Raw genomic sequence first — 20,199 nt, forward strand, 5'->3', positions numbered from 1 at the left:
AATTGGATTTAACATGAACTCTTTCACAGAAGTATAGGATACACAAATATACATTCCGCAACTTAAGTTATTGAGAGGACTCACGTGAACCCAAAAGGTAAACAAACTGTTTCCAATAACCTATTAATTCCAGGTAAATCCTCTTCATACCCTGAAGTGAAAACAGCCATTGGATTATCCTTTGGCCTGTGGAGGATAGAAATCAACGTATTTGGCTGATATTTATGTGCAATCTAATAGGAAACATATAAGGAAGAAATTATAAAACAGATCCAAGCGTCCAGCTACAGACATTCCAACTGGTCTGTTTACTTTCATATAGTTAGAAACAATATTTGTCAATAGCCTATATTATGCCGTAAAATAGCAAAATAACAAATCCAACAATAATTACACTGTGCACCACTTAATAACTAAAGAACAATGACTGCGAAACACTATTTCTGTTTTCATCTGAACGCAAGCACACTGAGAACAAAAATAATTGACCTTCCCAATATGGCGGCGGCGCTGACATACGATTCAACGGCCAATGAGGCGCCATGACACCCCGGTTCACCTGCTGGGGGCGCCATCACTTAAAACATCAAGTTCAGTTTTACACCGTCAATCGTTAATCTATGAACATGAACGGGTTTTGCTCCTTCGCTTTTGAATTTCACGCACAAACATGAAATCATATATGATAACGAATGTGTATATATTTGAGGTGAGGGCTTCGAGTTTGGAATTTGACCGAACCCAGAGCACTTGACTGGGATAGGTACCAGCTGAGAGTGAGGAGATGGGTAGGATGCTGACGCAGTAATTTGAGACACACAAAAGTTCACAGAACTTTATTTGTTCTGACGTCACAGAACGGTGCATCTCTATTCACACCTGCCTGTCATTTTTACTTTATGATGGCTGTGCAGAAGAGATGCAGTTTTATCTTTATGTATACAGTATGTGAGGCAGCTTAAAGCATTTACAAAGTTAGAAGAGTGTTTTAGTGTAATTACAACCTGGTTGAATTGACCACGAGCTGACTTTTTAATGGAGAGAGAGAGAATGAATGGGGCTTTTATGTGGCGTGGCACCTTTCCTCATGGTAACAGAAGAGCTCCTGTGTTCAGCACATTAACTCGAAGACCGGCTGCAGCAGGGAGTGTTTGTCTTGGGAGTGTAGCCTATGTTGAGGAAAATGTATGTAGCTTATTGTTTTCCCATGTACTAAACATTGTTTGTTCCTGTACCGTTATGATGTGATATTTCCCTGATTAAAAATAATGGTTTAATACTCTGCGTCTAATGCAATTTTCCAGCTGAGATGTTCTTGTTTCAACAGTTTCTTGACCAAGGAACATTTTTTTAGAAAAAACCTAAACCCAACCATAAATGATCTCATTTAGAAAGCAAACACGAATAACAGTAATGTAGAAGCACCTGACCCTAAACGTCACATCAACTACTTCTCAAATCTGATTGGTTGAATTCAGCAACGTTCTTGATCCAAGAACATCTCACACTTGGCCGATCATACGCTGCGGTAAATTCCTACATTTTCCATACATGCGCTTCAATCCTTGCGTTTAGCCATCCTTTTCAATTGAAAAATCTTAAGAAACAGTTTCCTCTGAACTGTGTATCAACCAAGAAATTCATGAAAGAACATTTTTTAGTGTTTCTCAGAAATCCTTACTTGGTTTATATTTAAAGCCGTATCGTGTACATTCATATTCAGCACATAAAAATTCAAATAAAATCATAAAATAAACCATACGAACACGTAAAAACAGAAACGCTAACACGTGATTGCTTTACCTGCAAACACCGAAACAGTTCGTCCGTGCTCTCTTTTTGTTTTTTGTTTTTTTGTAAAATTATAAAACTTATAAAGATAAAACGTAAAATTTGAAATGAACTCCAGCGTTACGCTCAGGAGAGTAAGGCCATCTTAGTGCGGGAACACAACTACAACAGTCATCATCAGAACACGGATTCATCTTTTCCTTTCAGAAGTCGACCAACAGGGTGCAACATCCGGGTCTTCATATCCAAACACACGCAACATCTTCGAAAGATGGCGAGAGGACGAAACAAGGCGTTTTTGTTTTTGCCATTTTTAAGAGTTTAAGGAGTATATCATTTTTAAGAGTTCTCAGTTTTGTCTCTTCGTAAAGTACATATATATCTGATAGATTGTGTACATGGCATTTATTTCTGAAGTTGATATGGGCTTGCGAAACAACCCAAGTTGGTAAAGATCTTGTTTTACGTCACTAACTGGCACATTCGTCCTCTGAATTGGTCTCTTTCACGACTGGACACAAGCACTCATAATACACAAACAACATATTGCTTATATCCACACGTCCCATAATGCCACTGCTGAAACCCAGGCACTTCCAAACACGTGTTCATCATGTTGGCATCGGTGTTGTCTATTCGCATGCGCCTCCGGGCCTGTAGAGGGCAGTACAGGTCCACAGCATCCCTTCATACGCCCTCTTTTCATGTCGGATGAGAATCTGATGTTTTCTCTCTCAGCAAAAGATATTTTGTAAAGAGCTTATCCTCCGTCCGTCTCTCTCAGGCTTGTTCTTTATCGCTTCTCCACAGCTGCTCCTTGACCTCGGGCGGTAACGTGTTGAAGAGATCTTCCTCCACGATGAGCCCCGAGCGTTTCAGAAGGCGACATTCGGACAGCTCCACCGGCAGACCCTCCAGACGGTTCCCACGGAGCTCCAGCTGCGTCAGGCCCGTCAGCTCTCCGAATCGAGACGGCAGCGTCGTAAGGCAGTTATTCCCAAGATTGAGCGTCCGCAGCTTCTTACACTGAAAGAGTTCAGGTGGCAACATCTCAATCTGAAACCGAGAGAAAGACATTTACTCAAACATACTCGTCAGCTGAAGCCGAGACATCACAATTGCCAAATAAAAGAGAGATATTTATATATAACGATGGTCGCATTTAAAGATATTATATGCTAAATATCTTCATTTCAGCCCACACACATTCCAAAAAAAGTCCACCTTGATTTTAAACAAATGACCCAAATTACACAACTCCGTTAGATAACAAGCTAATGAAGCAGCCAGAACGAGTGCGTATCACACACACTTCTCGTCAGGTGGTCCCATAAACTCTATTTTCAGAAACATGCCACACACGCTCTCCAACACACCCAACCCATGACTAAAACCATCCACAACGGCATGTTAAACTGGAGACACATGTGTGAGGTGCTCTCTGTATATTCCTTGTTTACCTCCTTGGAATTCTGACTCGTATCCAAAAGAATTCACTCTGCGCTTTCTAAAGTGCACATATTGGAGAATGCTTCTTCATGTGTTCAAAATGTTCATAATGGCGCATAATCGCCATGCTGCAATTATACACACCCCTACTTACAGGAAACTGTATTTTCATATTTGGAGGAACAGTTTCTTTAAGTAAAAAAAGCCTGGGTTGTTATTACGGTTGGTCCTTGCAAAAGACTTCAAGAAACACATCTGACAAAATATTTGACAAATCTGGTCTCCCTGCGCAGGTTATACGATGAAATCTCGCACGTCTGCGATCGACTCACTCTGTTAGCGGTAACAGCGAAGGACTGCAGGTTCTGCAGGAAGCCGATGTCTGGAGGGATGCTGGTCAGGTTATTATGGCTTAGGTCCAGGTAGCGAAGTTTCCTGCAGAAGAAGAGCTGCGCGGGAATCTTCTCGATCTTGTTTCTGTTCAGGTAGAGTCGCTCCAGGTTGGTGAGCGTGCCGATCTGGATGGGGATGTAGGCGATTTGGTTGTACCAGAGTTTGAGGCACACCAGTCTGTGAAGATGCTGGAAGCTGATGATCTCCTCGATGGTCTTTAAGTTGTTGTCCTTCAGGTCAATCTCCTGCAGACGGAAGAGAAAAACAGCTCTGAACTTCTGTGCACGTTGTAATTCGTTTGACAAAAAAAAGGTATGGAGGATGGTCAAGCTTTTGCTTCCGTCTCAGATGTACCTGTAGATTGTGCAGACTGAATATAGAGTGAGGAATCCTCTCCAGATCACAGCGCACCAGCTCCAGCTCCGTCAGGTTCACCATCTTCTTCAGACTGTTCAGAACCATCAGTTTGGTCCCTTCGTTGTTGATGGACAGCTTCTGCAAATGCACCCCGACATCCGTCACCACCTGCATGAGAAGACAAGAGCGAATGGCAAATCAGAACGTCGAATCTTTTCAGCACGGGTTAAATCAGGACTGGTTCACATCGTCTCACCTGAGGCAGTTTGGTCAGGTTGCTCTTCAGCCGCAGAACTTTGAGTCTCTTGAGCTCCCGCAGGCCGTCGATGATGATGAAGCGGTTGTTCTCCGCGCTGAGGTTTCCGGTGAGATGAAGCTCGCCGAGGTTCTTCAGGCTGTAGATCCACAGAGGAATCTCTTTAATGTCTGTGAACTTGATGTGGAGGGATTTGAGGTGCTCTCGGAGGAAGGCCAGCGCAGGAGCTTCGATTCTGGCCGGTGTGTGATAAAGCCACAGCTCACTCATGTTAGACAGTTGAGCGATGATGGGTGGGATTGTCACGTCAGGGATGAGCTCCAATTTCAGCACCTGAGGATGACACAAACTCATTTAGGAGGATTAAAGGGGATGTCAAATTTCTTCTGAGCCAGCTTTATTGAGATATTCTCTTCCTTCCTATTGTTGGTACAATTCATGTATTTCATTGTTTAATTAAAAGCATTTTTTTACTTGATGGCGAGTCAGGGGGTCACATGATCAGGGTCACAAAGCTAAAGCAGATCAAGTGTTTCTGCAGCAGTAAACAGAGGGATGGGGTGTGAGCCGCTAAAGGAGCGAAACAAGTGGGAGGAAATGCTTGTAACTTCCTCCAGCTGTGACCAAACATCATCATCTTGTGATGTCAGCACAACATATGCAAACAGTGACTTAAACAGACGTCGCAAAGAAACAGATTCCTGAAAATCAAACGCCGATCGTGTGGAACTCTCACTAAACAACAAGGTTATTATAGCGAAAACTACAACTATTAAAGTCTTTCTGTTTGTTAAAATTAAAATAAAACACTGGCCTAAATACTTACCTAAAATAAAAGTAAATAAAAAATAAACTTGTATAGCTACATAAGTAATAAACTAATAGTAAGATGACAAAGCAATACCAAAATTGCTAATAATTAAAATTAACATAAAAATATAAAAATAACACCGATCGTGTGGAACTCTCCAGAGTTAACATAGTTTTGATTTTAGTTTTATTCATATTTTGAATTAGCTTTTAGTTTTAGATCTTTAGTTAAAGTTTTAGTAATTTTGGTATATGCTTTTGTCATTTTATCATTTATTTGTTTATTTATTTTAGTTGCTATATAATATTAATTAATTTGAGTTTTTATTTATTATTAGAATTTTTGTGCTTTAAACTTATTTTTGAGGCAACTTTTCAAGTTTTCCCATAATTGTTAGGTCAATATTTTATTCGATTTCAATGAACAGAGATGTTTTCAAAGTTTTAATTTCAGTAAACTAAAATAACCCTGGAACTCTCCCTAAACAAAAAGGTCATGACAGTTTACCAAAACTACAACTATAATTTTTTTCTGTTTATTGAAATAAAAAATAAATACTGGCCTGAATATTTACAAATATATAAAAATTCAACAAAAACTAAAAATTACACTTGAACTACGATAAATTAAAAAATAAACTTGTATAGCAACATATAAAACCGATGACAAGAGCAATACCAAAATTGCTAATAACTAAAATGAACATTAAAATATCAAAATAAAAGTGAACTACCAGAAAACGCAACTTAACAACAAAGCAACAGATGCTTAACTCAAGAATGAAATGCAGGAAATGTAATCTTAAGATCCTCCAAATTACTCCCAAACACACACACACTAACAGACACAATCCATCCCACAGAAAGAGACACAAACCTCGAGCTCCACCAGGTCGAACACGGTGTCTGGAATCCCGCTCAGCATGAAGAGATGAAGCTCCAGCTTCTCCTGCGAGTTCTTGGTGATCCTCTGTCGGAGTTTCTCCAGCGTCCACTCGTTGTTCAGGTTCAGCTGTCTCAGTTTGTTCTCGCTGACCTCCGACAGGAACACGGCGAACCTCTTGGAGTACAGCGGGTCGTACTGGTCGATCATGTGCAGCATGAAGGCGAAGTCGTTCTTCACGTCCGGAATGTCGCTGTAGCTGCTCTCCTCGCGGATGGACTCGAAGGAGTAGCGTTTCAGCGAGCGGCTGACGATCCAGTAGAGCGTGTACATGCATATGAGGCCGTACACCACCACCAGACTGATGTAGAAAGAGGCCAGGATCTTGAAGAGCGTGGCCAGCGGATGGGCGCAGCGGTACATTCTGTAACCCGTCAGCTTCTGGATGTTGACCTTACACTCGACTTTGAACTGAATCTTGTGAACGTAATAGATGGTGTAGCAGATGATGATGATGAACTGGAAGACTTTGATGATCACCTGACGAATGTAAAGGCGGTGGACGATGTCGCCCTCTTCTACATGGACACGAAACTTTTTCACCTGCAAAAGGGAGAAATAGGAGTTTTTACATTTGGAACGTTCCGAGCATCCTTGCAAGCTATTCTCTATGTGTGCACAGACCTTTTCAAACAAAGCCTTGGCCTGCTCGCCCTCCTTCTTGTCCAGGACGCCCGTTTCCGATCGGTCCACGATCCCCTGCTCGATCCGAGACTTGGTCCTCTGCAGCATGGGAACGCTCGCTTCCACATCCTGGTCGCTCACGCTGGAGGCCTTTTTATCCATGGACCCGTTCACCTTTCCGGCCGGCTTCGAGTCGCTCTCCTCCGCCACGGTTTCGGACAGCGCCCGCGTCGTCCACGGGGAGTCGAAGCACTTCAGCAGAATGGACACGAAGTGCTCCAGCTTCGAGCTGGTCCGCGGAAACTTGAACCAGAAGTTACTGCACGCCAGAAAAATCAGCGTGTGCAGCAACACCAAATACGGGAAGTACTTCGCGAACCAGTGGAGCACGTTCTCGTAACACACGGCGTCCACGTAGTTGTACTGGTGCCGGTCGAGGTCATACTTGATGCCTTTGGGTTCAGAGTTGAGAGACACGCTGACGTTGTTCTGGTCGCAGGTGTCGTTTACCACCCATTTGCACGGGAGGCAAATCATCTTGTCCTGCGTGACCTGCAGCGTGCCTCCGAACACGGCGATCATCAGCATGACGATGGAGATGTAGTCTGTGAACACGTCCCACCATGGCTTCAGAATGCGGTACGCAGGTTGCGTGTCAGCAAAGTACCGCAGCTCAGTGATGGGAATCATGACAGCTCACCTGAAAAACAATAAGAGAGAATTTTTTTCCAGTTACAGAAATGAGGGTAGAATTTGCTTTATTGCAATATTGTCATTAAACGGTCTCGACAACATAAACAAACTTTATGTGGCCCAAACTTAACTTCCAAAAAATCTAGTAGTAGTGAAGTAGTTTTAATTCCATTCAATGCTATAGATATCCAATAAAATATTAATATAAATCAAATATCAAATAAATTGTTATATAATAACCAAACAAAGACTGGAAGTTAACTTCGGGCCAGGAACATGAAACGTACAGTACATTATACACTAGGTTTAATTTACTATACAATTTTTTTTCTTATTTTGGGAATGGTAGCGCTGGTATAATGTTAAGCATAACAAACTTTTGAAAATGTGCTCTATTTTTATAAAAAATCTACAATCATTCATACAGAATGCTAAGGTGCATCTTTTAAAAGACTTGCATTGATACCATGTATTGTGTATTCTTTAAAGCGAGGTATTAAAGGGAGATTTTTCTGACGGATCGTTGCTTTAATGCTTCTGCGTTTGTCAAACACGTTAGGACATCTCAAAGTGGAATGAGGCCAGAAAGTGACCATAAATAATGTAATAAGAGGAAGGAGAATAAGAACATGAAGATTTACTGTCAGCATATTTTACACCCTTGTCTTCTGTCATCTACTGTTTTCTCTTACAGAAAAAGTTGTATACACATCATGAATACAGGAAGTAGTTATAAATGAGTCAGCAGAACATCTCCAGTATTCTACATCCCAAAGTGACTTAAAGCTCCACTTTGTGTAGCGGAAAGTACAGATTCATGTACTCACACACACACACACAGTTAGGTAGTGAAAGCAAACCGAGCTCTTGACTTTATAAAAGCGGTTTACAAACTCGGCCCTCTTTTGCGCGAAGGCTGCGGTCGGCACGCTGGCATACCGAGATATTTAGGGTTGCCAGGTTGGAGTTTAGAATGAATCCCATCTGCCCTGCGTCTGCCTCACCCCAGACTGCATGAGAGAGAAAACCTGCCTGCCACACACACTTTACCCACAATTCAGTTCTACTCTAATTCAGCTATAACATGCCAAGACAGAATAAGGCCAGACATTGAAAAAAACTGATAAGAGCTAAAAGAGATTTATGAGCTCTTTACGAAGGAAGGAACAAAACAAGAGTAATACAGCCAAAATGTACCAAACAAAATGTTCATCAATAATTCAACAGTTTATCCCAAACCGAACAAGTGCTCATCTCCACACCCTCATGTCATGGGATATTTGTCAAAAACCGTGTTCCACAGAAGACTATAGTGTTTGGATCAACATTAGGGTGAAAGAAGGTTAACCCAACTCTTTCTCAGACCTCCATTATATAACTGCCATCATTAGAGGAGATGAGCACCAGCAGACCAATAAAAATGGGTGGAGATACAGAAAGACAAAGAGATAAAGAAAAAGCTGGTGAGTTCATTAGCTGGAGAAAAGGGCTAATGGGGGCCGAGACAGGAAAGAGTACAGACGAGAAGAAATAAACTCAAGAAACGAGAAATATAATGACGTTTGGTGGCGCCCAGGCGTGTCATTTCCATCATTCATTCATTCAATCGCACGCTCCGTCTTTGTATATGTGAGAACTCTGGAATCAGTGAGTCAGATTTAGAGTCGCTCCGGCTAACATCTATACTTAGACTGGGAAAGGCTGGGAATCTTCCGTTTAGGATTCGGGGGCCAGAGTGAAAATGCAGAAAAGAGCACGGCAATTGTATTTCGACCGAGACCTTGTAAAAATTCCACGCAGGACCGAAACAATTCCCAGAGTTACAGGAGTCCAATACACTGCACTGCAAACTCCAATACGCTGCATTAGAGATTCGTTATTGATTTATTGACTGCAGATCTAAAAAAATCAATATACAAACATTATGATGCGTGGTTCATTTAGATGAAGTGTTTAGGAGCCATCTGGCTGGGTTTACTGAAACACTCTCGCTGATGTACAAGACCTTCTGATGCCGGAAAAACCTACAATTTAGAATACAGCATAAACGTATGAAACTGGAACCACAATGGAAGAAAATAATACAGGTGCACAAAACAAGAGGCTCACTGACTGAGAACAACAAACATTAAACTTCTCAAATAAATCGAGCACAGCACAAAACAAGAAAACAACTGAAAAAGTGATTACCTTTGCCAAAAAACACACTTGTGGCTCTTATATACGCAGATAAAAATCAGTGCCGAGCGCTTTAACATACACACGCATCTCTCCTTATCAAACACATACAAGCAGCTGAAAATAAACACACAGACACACACTTAATAGCTGGCTGTTCACACATCATTCACAACGACACACAATCTTCTGCCGTTCACACATTATTCAGATGGGCCATAGAAAATACAGATGCATGACAATACATGACGTGTACATATGTAAATACAGTGATTTACAAGAGTATTTTGGAACATGCTTCCTGTTAGGGCTGCACGATTAATCATCGTGAAAACGATTTATGCGTCACACAAGTAACTGAGCATCATCGTTGCGATAATAATGTTTTAAAGCAAACACAAAACTCCCGATAAGGTCAGAAAATCATCGCAAAGCTTGTATCTGTTAAACTGCCACTTCACAGGAAATATAAAAGCACAACATTTTCACTTCATTTGTACTATTTTAATACTTTTTTTGCAAAACCCACAGACAAACATTAAGGGTGACCAATAGTAATGATTTATAAAAAAAAACAAGAAATAAAAAGTGGAGTAGCAAGGTTTTATTCCGAAGGTCACAAAATGTTGAATTTTTTGTGGTGGAGTGTTTAGATGATTGATTGCGTGGTTTGAAATATGGATTATACAGATTATAATAAGGCCCAATAAACATGCTGAAGTGAAATTAAAAGCCAAAGTTTTGAACTGACAAAATAATCACGTGATTAAAAATCTGAGCGAAATAATCGTGATGATCATTTTACCCATAACCGTGCCGCCCTACTTCCTGTTTCAATTTTTTTGTGTTTTATTTTACATATAGAATTAGGCCTTAAAGATGTTCGTTTGACATTGTTTTGTTGGGTGTATTTTGTTCTAATATTTGTGTTGTGTTAAAAACTGAAACAGTGCTTCTGGACGAGTGTTATTCACGGCTTGCTAAACGGTCTCTACATCTAAAGCACATAAACATATTCACTCACATGGTTCAAAACAGTATGATTCTTTCTGTGATGTTTTTCAAGTAAATTGATAGCGGATTTGTGAAGCTCTAAAATCCCACAATATTGCAAACAGGTCACTTGGGTGTGATGATCTCGAGTGGTACGGATGACTTTGATGTTTGTCCCTTTACGATCTAGACAATCTCACAGTCAACAGTAAAAAACATTCGTACCATTAAATTAAGAGGATGAATGAATGGCAGAATATCATACTGAGTGAACTTGAAAAAAAAGACAAAGTTGAGTCTGAATGTCTGAAGCTCTCTGGTTTCAGTTAAGAGTCTATTAACAATTAACAAACATAAACCTTTGTACGCATCAAACACACACATTCACATTTTCCTTTCTCAGATCTGGAAACACTTGTAAACCTCAAGCGTTTTAAAAGCAACCTTCTAAACAATCCATTACTGCATTTCCTTTAGAAAGTAAACAGGAGATGCAGTAAGTGTGTGTGGATTGGATGGGCGGACGAACGGCTCCGGTTTGTTTTCACACAGAGCCGGTTGAGATTGTTTGTCTGATAGTGTCTTCTTCTCATCCAGCCATCAATGAAACACCTTTTCCATCACAGTAACCTTTGGCAACGCAACCCACGATACACACACGGCTTTCCAGTTAACAGCGCGCCTCTTTCTTCGACCGTAATTACATTTGACATTTTCCTCAGACGTCTTTATTAAAACTCCAAACTCTCACAAGGCAAGGTTAATACATAATAATGTCAAAGTAGATTACACATCTCAATTATTTTCCTCATAATAGAAGTTCATTTACATTTGGACATTGCCTACGCTCTCGTACAGGAGGCTCCTTTGACTCCGCAAAAAAGAAAGATAGAAAAAAACAATTCGCAGGAAAGCTGGAACATGTAACAACAAAGAGATATATTGTATTCCTCTGAGACGAACATTACGTCTTAATAACAGACAGTCATGTAAGCTGTCATGACAACTACAGCAGAGAACACTCGATTTATACTATAATAACAATTCCTGTGTCTGATCTTATAAAGCTCATGTACAATTTTTAAAGAAGGACAACTCTGCGTTTTTAATCCTTTCCGAGTAAGCTGTGTCTCGCTAACACACACAGAAAGGGTCTGTTAACTCACGCTTTGTTTCATATCCCCCAAGGACAAATTATAACCATGCACATGCCCAAATAAACACACACACACACACACACACACACACACACACACACACACACACACACACACACACACACATTTACACTGTCTGTCAAAACAGGACGGAGTTTGTGATATCAAAACTCAAACAACTTCACGTGTTTGCCTAGTCAAATGTTAAGTGCTATAAAGTTTGAGTCAAAGCACTCAAGGCAAATTAACGTGAGTGTGCCGTATAAAATTATAGTGTCAGATCATGAGAGAAAATGCGTCATCTCAGCGGTTAGAAAACTTTCTTAATTGATGACATACACATTATACTGTATAGAAGCACATGATGTTCAGAATGCAATACTACTGTACTACACAGTACACATTAGACAATACCTACTATTCAAAAAGGTATACTTCAAATCTTTTTTAAACATCGAGTTTACAGGAATTCAGTATTCTGTGCAATGTGCTCTTTTATACCACATAATATGCATGCATTGCATTTATATGCTTGGACAGCAAATAAACATGTCTTACTGAGAAAGTAATCGTTTTATAATAGAATAGAACAGATCTCAACGCTACAGTATGGTAGCATCAGACAGCCGCTCACACACGAACCAGCCAAAACCAACATGATCCATTCTGCAGCTGGTCAGTTTATGAGGTCGCAGGTGCCTCGTAGGCCTTGGGAAGTGCGTACCACACAGCACTGGGAATTATGGGTAGGTGTGCTTAAATCAAACATGATCTGCATGCTTCAGCTAACAAAGGCATCTACACACACACACGTGGAGCAAAAAATCAGGCCTGCGCTTGTTTAAAACACACATCTCTCGCCTCGGGGTCGCCGAAGTAAACGCCCGTTTCGAGCTTCAACTAACTTAACAATTAGTACACAAATAATCAGATCATGTCACCCCAGACCCAGACAGGACTCCCACATTCCCCACTCCACACCCGCAGGAGGCAGACACGTCTGTGCATGACTGTCTGTTACATGCTAACTGATTCTGACAATGAACAAAATGATCTTGGTGTACATTTCGCAGTCTTTTCGCAAGCCTAAACCACTTTCCACAGATCCCATACTAATGCACCAATAAAAAGCCAGCACTTATTTAACAACAACCCCTTTCTCCACTTTAAGCAACCCATCTCCAGTTTCTGTATACTTCTAGATTACTCTTAGACTAGATTCGCCTACAAGGTTAGTGTCATGCTTGAGATATTGTTGGGGACTGGACAGTGACTTCTATTGTTTCTATATTTTCTATCCCATACCCCTAACTACACACCTCTAAACCAAACCCTCGCAGAAACCTTTTTTGCATATTTACATTTTCTACCTGGCATCCTTTAGTAGCCTAATAATCAATGTCCTTCACAATGCAGGTGGATCTCAGGGTTTACTATTCACGTGGGGCGATCCGATATCCACAATGGAGGCTACACCCTATGCACACAAATGTACAGAAACAGCTATTACTGTATTACAGATCAGGGAACAGACCTAACACACACACACACACGCACGCACGCACGCACGCACGCACACACACACACACACACACACACACACGCGCGCACACGCACGCACACACACACACACACACACACAGCACTAGTAATCTCATATACAGTTTTCATACATGACAAACATTTTCTAAACCCAACCAAACCCCCCATAATTTGGCTTATAAATGACCCCTCTCGTCTTTTTGAACGAGTCAAGACGACTTTAAATGTCCTCATGTGTCGCTTCTCGTGTTTCACTAAACTGAAGGGCATTCTTAAAAACACAGAAGGTTAATGTGATCAACTCACATTCCCACACACACTACAGGCCCGCAGTCTAATGGTTTTCCGTGGGTGGAAAATTAAGCCTTGTCTTGTTTTCCTCTAAACAAAACTATTCTGTTGGCAAGAGCATGATGAACGCACGACACGTGAAACTCTTGATAAACCCACGGCCGACACAAACACACCAGGCGCAACTCACCGGCTCTGTTACTGTATCGATCTCTGGCTTGTGTGGCGCATAACTGACACATTTCTCCCCTCCGGTCCACGATCCACAGCGGCAGTGCCTCACTCTCCTGCGATAAGAGAAGGAGTTGAGGAACGCGCATAAGACACGCCTAGGAACACGCGTCAGCAAAACGGACAGAACCGCCCAAGCAACGAATCATACTATCGCGAAGGCCGCTGTTAATAAATATTAATGACGCAGCTAGACGCTCGACCCTGGCAATTTTAATTAATATTCCTTACTACTAGTAATACATTGATATTGGGATCTGAATCCTCCCAGTTGATCGAATATTAAGATAAAACCGTCTAACTAATATTCCTGAGGTAGATCTTTGCCGTAGTAGGACTCGTAATGAGGCGCGGTGACGAGCACTGCGCTGATACAGCACGAGCGTGCTTGACTTTGACGCAGGGTGGAGCGGGCGGTTGCAGACTATCCTTGTGACATGAAGGTCGTTTATACGCGCTAAACAAACGAGGGGATAAACAACTAAATGCTGAACGCCTTATTTCCGCACTTGATAAAACGACGATAATATGAATTACAACGTTAAAAGTAAATGATACTGATACTTTCATCTGCGCATTTTTAATTTGACAACTTCGCCATCATAGCCATTCGTGATCGTGAACCTTCTAGAGACACTTATTCGAGTCACGTGTTTCAAGATGCTTTACAAATAACATTCGAGCTGGTGACTCATCCAATTATCATACCACTATGAGCAACGTTTTAAATGTACGTAATTAACTGATCTTGAATGTAATACTCGACTCTGACTGACTAGAATTACACCCCTGTCTAACTTATCATAGTGATGTAATTACTTTTTAAACAATCCATCTATAAGTAAAACAGCTCACCTAGCCTCAAATTATCACCGGATAATAAGGGTAAAAAAACTTTCGATAATATTTCATCTCAAAATGATGTAATCACTTGAAAAGGGTAGATAAACATGTTGGGCGGGGCTCCGCTAATCGTTACGTCATCAACAATCGACAAACACTGACTCAACGTGCGTGCGCTCGAATGCAGTGGACAAGATATGTCCGTTTATCGTTTACAAATGTAATACTTGTATTCAAAAGAATAGGTATATAAGTAACGTGTTGACAATGAGCTTTCGATTGTGTTTATTTTTATTAAGACCTAGAATACACCGATCTTGCGTAGGGCGAAGTCTGTCTTTACCCAAAACATCATGTACTGCCGGAGGTAAACACATGCAGGTTAAGAGAACGACATTACCTTTCCCTGCTCATTCATTGCTGGAGTCTGATGTATTAAGGAATGGAGGCAGGCTCGGTTTCCACAGGAGCATCACAACTTCTGTTTGTAGGACTGAAGCCATTGGACACGTGCAGTCCACACACTATCACCTGGTGTACACATGCAAAGTAAGATAATGACTGCATGCTTCTTAAACGGGCGACTCTTTTAAAAACAATGTTTAATCATCGTTAACCTTCTCTTGCATAACAACATACTTGTAACAGGTGTGCTCCACTCGCTCAATGAAGAAAATATCGAAGTTGGCCTATCACAAGGGTGTTGTCATAGTAACGTGTCCAGGATGTAACAACCATCATGTCATTGCTGATAATCTGAAGTGGTTTTCTGACTTGGAGGGAAAGAGGTGTGTATGTACTCTTTTACATATCAGTATATAAAAGCAACTCCAGAGCTGTCAAAAAAAACCTTTCAATTCAGGCTTAGGGTTACCTAGATTGTTTTAAACGCTCGTTTACCTCAAACTCCTCATTTCTTACACGATTCTTAGGAAAGTAAAATACTATTTCGTGTTACAGCATATCAGTATTTGTCTGTTTCTATAAACAATTATGACAAAAATTGAGTCTATTGTGTATTCTGTGTTTCTATAGAAACATAGAAGAAATCCTGGCAGCTAAAGGGGAAACCGTGAAAAGGGTTCAGGGGAATGAAGCTCTAGAGATTGTCACTGAGGAATCAACAAAAGAAGCCGCGAACAGTCCAGATGAACAAAAGCCAAAACATCTGAGTGACGGCTCAGACAAAACATGAGCAGTCTGAAATCACTGAATATTTATAGACTTTTTAAAACTACTATTTGTTAAGAGTTATTACGTGTATCATTTGCTTATTGTTTTTTAAAGAACCCAAATAAACAAAAAGCTTAAGGTATAGTTTACCCAGAATTATTTTTCAAACTTTACTGACCCTCCAGCTATTCCAAACTTGTATGGTGTTCTTTCTTCAGCAGAACACAAAAGAAGATATTTTGAAGAACGCTGGTAACCAAACAACACTGAACCCCATTGACTTCCATTGTATGGACAGAAAACCACTGAGATATTTCTCAAAAAATCTTAAATTGTATTCCACAATATACAGGTTTTGAACGACACGATGGCGACGACAGAATGGTTACGTTGAAGAAGTCACAGGTTTGAGTGTTTGGCTCCACCTTGTGGTCATTACAAGCAACATTCAACATTATGTTCTTGTTTAGTTAAAATGCCAGCGCCCTTCGCCCACTAAATATCAACACTAATACTACATAAATACGATTTCGCAACAATTATTTATCACTTTTGACAGTTTTTGCGGAGTCATCTGACACGTGTGACGCAGTCACATCCAGAAACGAAACCATAGAAAAAGCGGGTAGAATGGCAATGAGCAATAAACCTTCCTAAAGATGGGAGGTGCATTGCGGTTAGTCTAAAAAAAACCTTTTATTTCATTTCAGAGAGCTGTGCTTTAAATTCCAAAGATATTGAAGTTTCATCCGTGTCATAAGGCAGGTGTACATTATTTTTAGAAAGCTTTAACAGCGCTACGCAGGCGGCGCTATCACGTGGTATGTCATACTTTTCTAAGCGCTGTTGAGGGCAGACCAATCATGGCCGTTTGTAATTACGATATACGCGCTTTTAAAATAACTTGATCATGATTTATGTGGCGGATTTGTATAATTCTAAAACCATTTTAACATACATTTAAACGATTATACTTTTTAGCTTACAAATATGTCAAATAACCCATTACACGTCCTGACATTTGAATGTGGCTCAACGGGGCTTCCGCATTCTGGGTCACTGAACGCCCCTGGAGGAAAACAACCACACGTCCCATCAAAGAGTATTATTGCATTTCCAGTGTCAAGGATGCAAACTGTCATGGCTGATGGGTAACGTAAACCAGGCGGTAAATGAGCAAACACCGCCCGGACATCCTACAACCGATGACAGATCTCATTCGAAACGACTTCATGCACGCGGACGGATTGAATACTTGAAAAAAAACACATTGTTTTTGTTATAGCGCGAGCATGAATTCAGCTGGCCTGTTGTGCGACACCGAGCGGCCGCGACACCGTCCGTTTTTGATCGGGGTGAGCGGAGGAACCGCGAGTGGAAAGGTGCGTTACATTATTTCTACTAAAGAAGAGCAAGTATATGCATTCATAAACATGTTGTCCTCTAGCTGGGTCGCAGTAGGCGTGTTCGACTTTTGCTGAACTGCGCAGACCGATCCGCGTATCGCGAGAACACAGTTTAGGACTTGAATCACCCTCGCGATATTTTGTGTCATACGCTGATCGGTCGGCGCAGCGCCTCATGAATTCGACGTTAACATCTAAAAATAAGGGAAATGTTGAGTTAGTAGGTATTAGTCAGCATTTATTAGATGCAAACCAAATCCAGATTTTGGTCAAATGAAGAAAAAAAAAACAGAAACCCCCAAAAAGGTTTGTATTGTTTTTCTTCAGCAGGGCCTTATCAAAAAAGCTGGTGGCCACTTGTAATGTTATCAGTGATGGTATTCACAGTGATGCAATTACAAATGGACATTACACAACCAGTCCAAGTCGGTCATGTGACAATAAATGCTGTTTTCTTCTCCAGTCCACAGTGTGCGCCAAAATCATGGAGCTGCTGGGTCAGAACAAGGTGGACCACCGTCAGCGTAAGGTCACCATCGTCAGTCAGGACAGTTTCTACCGGGTCCTTACTCCAGAACAAAAGGCCAAAGCTTTAAAGGGCCAGTACAACTTTGACCATCCAGGTAAAAGCAGAATATTAAAAGGACAGTTCACCTAAAAATAAAAAACAAAACGTCTCCGTGGTCCATACAATAATTTCTCATATTCTCTCTCTCAGATGCGTTTGATACAGAGTTCATGTGTCAGACTCTGAAGGACATCGTTGAAGGGAAAGTGGTGGAGGTTCCTACATATGACTTTGTCACGCATTCCAGGCAATGACAAAGTTTCCTCTCATAATGTCACGTAAACATGTGATACACATGTTGACATTCTCTCGGTCACGTGTGGCTGATCTTTGATAGAGGTGTGGTTTTGTATGTATGTTTGTGTGATTGCAGAATTGATGACTGTCAATAATGTGTGTAGGCTGCAGGAGAAGATTCGCGTGTACCCCGCTGATGTGGTGCTGTTTGAGGGTATTCTGGTGTTTTACACGCAGGAGGTCAGAGATATGTTTCACATGAAGCTGTTCGTTGACACTGATTCAGATGTGCGTCTGTCTCGCAGAGGTGATCCTTTATTTTAATATCAATATACACATTAAATGTACTCGTTCCTTTATAAATATTTCTGTCATATGAAAATGCATTTATTTTCATATAACTTTGAATTGTTAGTTGCCGTTAAGTTAGTTAGGCATCGTTATCACATGGACACGTTTTCTATTTTATCATGTGTTTTAGTTGTGGTTTTACTTTTAGCAGTTTTAAAGTCCCAGTGAAATTAAAAATGGCAATTCCCATTTTTCATGAAATATCGCAGCGTTTATGGTAAATAGTTTATCAATGTGGCTCATTCTCTTTTTAAAAATCGTGTGCCCTCGTAATCTTTAGTTAAAATCTGAAAATGCACTTCCGTCCTGTAATGACAATCCATTTAAAATGACGCATGTAAGACGGCTTGGGCGGAGCATCCGTTAACTCCTCCCCTTCAACTGTCAGTCTGCTGCCAGTTAAATTTCAACGGCTGTTTGTATACATCAACAATGTTTCATATACAATCAAATAGCATAGAAAGACGAAAGCCACGCCCACTGTTTTTCTCCTTCTACATTCCATTTCACTCGGAAATGCGTCAAAATACGGAAGTAAAAACGACCGCAACTTCCAGTTCACTGGGACTTTAAGGAATAAAACATTTCCAGATTTGTTTACATCTGAAATAAGAGGTTAGTGTACATGTGTTAGCTTGTGTGTATGTTTTGTCTTTAGTTCTGCGGGACATGAAAAGAGGCCGAGATCTCGAACAGATTCTTTCACAATACACAACCTTTGTAAAACCTGCCTTTGAAGAATTCTGCCTTCCGGTGAGAAAACACTTGAATACACACATACACACACAAAAACAAAACTTTGAACTGTAACTGTGATGGATACTTGACATCCGAAATCTTTCCTTCTCAGACCAAGAAATATGCAGATGTTATAATACCTCGAGGAGTTGATAACATGGGTAAATTTGAAACAAATGATAAAATTTAATCAAGAAATAAATTCTTGCTTAATAAAGCTACTTTTTTATTTATTTCCAGTGGCGATAAACCTGATTGTTCAGCATATTCAGGACATTCTAAATGGGGACATCTGTAAATGGCAGAGGGGCGCTGTGAATGGACACGCCCATGGGCGGAGTCAAAAGAGGGGTGTGGCTGAACACGACGAGATATCCGCCGCAGTTAATCTCCTGCCAAAACGACCCCTGCTGGAGCCCAGCACGCGACCGCATTAACACAAAACACACACGCGTGATTAAAACTTGAAAGCTTTTCTGCATGCTTCCATGCCACACTTCATCTGTTCTCACGGACTGTTCTGCTGCTTATTTGTGTCACCTAACTTTCAGCATGACCTTTGACCTGTAACCATCTCTTTCAAAGAGACGGACAGCTGTTCTTAAAACGTAAATTATTTAATGTTACCTGTTGTCGCTCTGATTCAATGTACATGATAATCACACGTTAACCTGAAATGACGTGTAATGGTAGAACTAAAACAAATGTTCATTCGATCTCTTTAATTCCAAATGATCTTAATTACAGAATAAAAGTCAAATAAGTTTGTCTGTATATAGATACATTCGTGAAATCCTTTTAAATACGTACTAAGGGTGCGTTTTGCCTGTCTAGATTATAAATTCTGTTTGATCAGGAAAAGACAAACAGTGAGTCATGTCCATAGAATAATATCGTAGTGATTATTTACAAATTGATTTAGTATTTAACCACGAAGTGTATTTTTAATATAGCTTGTGCTAACATGAAACGTCTCATCTGAAATTAATGTTCGCTTTCAGATGTGAATATTTAAAAATATTTTTCATTTTAATCAATGTTTGCACTTTGTCCATGTACACGCTTTTTTAAATATTAAAGGAAACGTGATGCTGTGTTTCTTGATTATTTGCACCAGTCGATTTTGTGTTCGATCTAATCTAAATCTAATCGCCTCAAGCATGCACTGAATTTCT

The 20,199-nt window shown here is 40.6% G+C and overlaps 3 protein-coding genes across 3 annotated transcripts; 2 read left to right on the forward strand and 1 right to left on the reverse strand.

Annotated features, from left to right (window-relative positions):
* Positions 1-834: 834 nt before the first annotated feature.
* Positions 835-13,801, reverse strand: lrrc8aa (leucine rich repeat containing 8 VRAC subunit Aa). Its single transcript, XM_057360283.1, has 7 exons — positions 13,668-13,801; positions 6,624-7,323; positions 5,934-6,542; positions 4,247-4,579; positions 3,988-4,158; positions 3,573-3,878; positions 835-2,847 (listed from the first exon to the last, which is right to left on the reverse strand). The coding sequence occupies exons 2-7, from the start codon at positions 7,311-7,313 to the stop codon at positions 2,572-2,574; spliced, it is 2,385 nt and encodes a 794-aa protein (XP_057216266.1). The 5' UTR covers positions 7,314-7,323; positions 13,668-13,801; the 3' UTR covers positions 835-2,571.
* Positions 13,802-14,079: 278 nt separating this feature from the next.
* dnlz (DNL-type zinc finger) lies at positions 14,080-15,864 on the forward strand. The gene is made up of 3 exons (XM_057360285.1): positions 14,080-15,100; positions 15,200-15,339; positions 15,587-15,864. Exons 1-3 carry the CDS (start codon positions 14,819-14,821, stop codon positions 15,744-15,746), a joined length of 582 nt encoding a protein of 193 aa, XP_057216268.1. The 5' UTR covers positions 14,080-14,818; the 3' UTR covers positions 15,747-15,864.
* Positions 15,865-16,503: 639 nt separating this feature from the next.
* uck1 (uridine-cytidine kinase 1) lies at positions 16,504-20,128 on the forward strand. Its single transcript, XM_057360284.1, has 7 exons — positions 16,504-17,106; positions 17,594-17,753; positions 17,849-17,945; positions 18,100-18,242; positions 18,945-19,039; positions 19,137-19,185; positions 19,265-20,128. Exons 1-7 carry the CDS (start codon positions 17,017-17,019, stop codon positions 19,459-19,461), a joined length of 831 nt encoding a protein of 276 aa, XP_057216267.1. The 5' UTR covers positions 16,504-17,016; the 3' UTR covers positions 19,462-20,128.
* The last annotated feature ends 71 nt before the right edge of the window (positions 20,129-20,199 follow it).

This window comes from Triplophysa rosa, linkage group LG19, assembly GCF_024868665.1.
Source record: "Triplophysa rosa linkage group LG19, Trosa_1v2, whole genome shotgun sequence".
In the NCBI taxonomy this organism is placed as follows: Eukaryota; Metazoa; Chordata; class Actinopteri; order Cypriniformes; family Nemacheilidae; genus Triplophysa; species Triplophysa rosa.

What these genes read in the sequence shown, in the direction of transcription:
- lrrc8aa (XM_057360283.1), bottom strand. Translation starts at nt 7,313, where the DNA reads ATGATTCCCATCACTGAGCTGCGGTACTTTGCTGACACGCAACCTGCG. An exon ending in TCGACCTGGTGGAGCTCGAG is followed by an intron (nt 4,580 to 5,933) that starts GTTTGTGTCTCT and finishes TGTCATCCTCAG; the next exon opens with GTGCTGAAATTGGAGCTCAT. An exon ending in TCGCTGTTACCGCTAACAGA is followed by an intron (nt 2,848 to 3,572) that starts GTGAGTCGATCG and finishes TCTCGGTTTCAG; the next exon opens with ATTGAGATGTTGCCACCTGA.
- dnlz (XM_057360285.1), top strand. Translation starts at nt 14,819, where the DNA reads ATGAGCTTTCGATTGTGTTTATTTTTATTAAGACCTAGAATACACCGA. An exon ending in ACCTGGTGTACACATGCAAA is followed by an intron (nt 15,101 to 15,199) that starts GTAAGATAATGA and finishes TACTTGTAACAG; the next exon opens with GTGTGCTCCACTCGCTCAAT. An exon ending in TCTGACTTGGAGGGAAAGAG is followed by an intron (nt 15,340 to 15,586) that starts GTGTGTATGTAC and finishes GTGTTTCTATAG; the next exon opens with AAACATAGAAGAAATCCTGG.
- uck1 (XM_057360284.1), top strand. Translation starts at nt 17,017, where the DNA reads ATGAATTCAGCTGGCCTGTTGTGCGACACCGAGCGGCCGCGACACCGT. An exon ending in GTACAACTTTGACCATCCAG is followed by an intron (nt 17,754 to 17,848) that starts GTAAAAGCAGAA and finishes TCTCTCTCTCAG; the next exon opens with ATGCGTTTGATACAGAGTTC. An exon ending in GACTTTGTCACGCATTCCAG is followed by an intron (nt 17,946 to 18,099) that starts GCAATGACAAAG and finishes TAATGTGTGTAG; the next exon opens with GCTGCAGGAGAAGATTCGCG.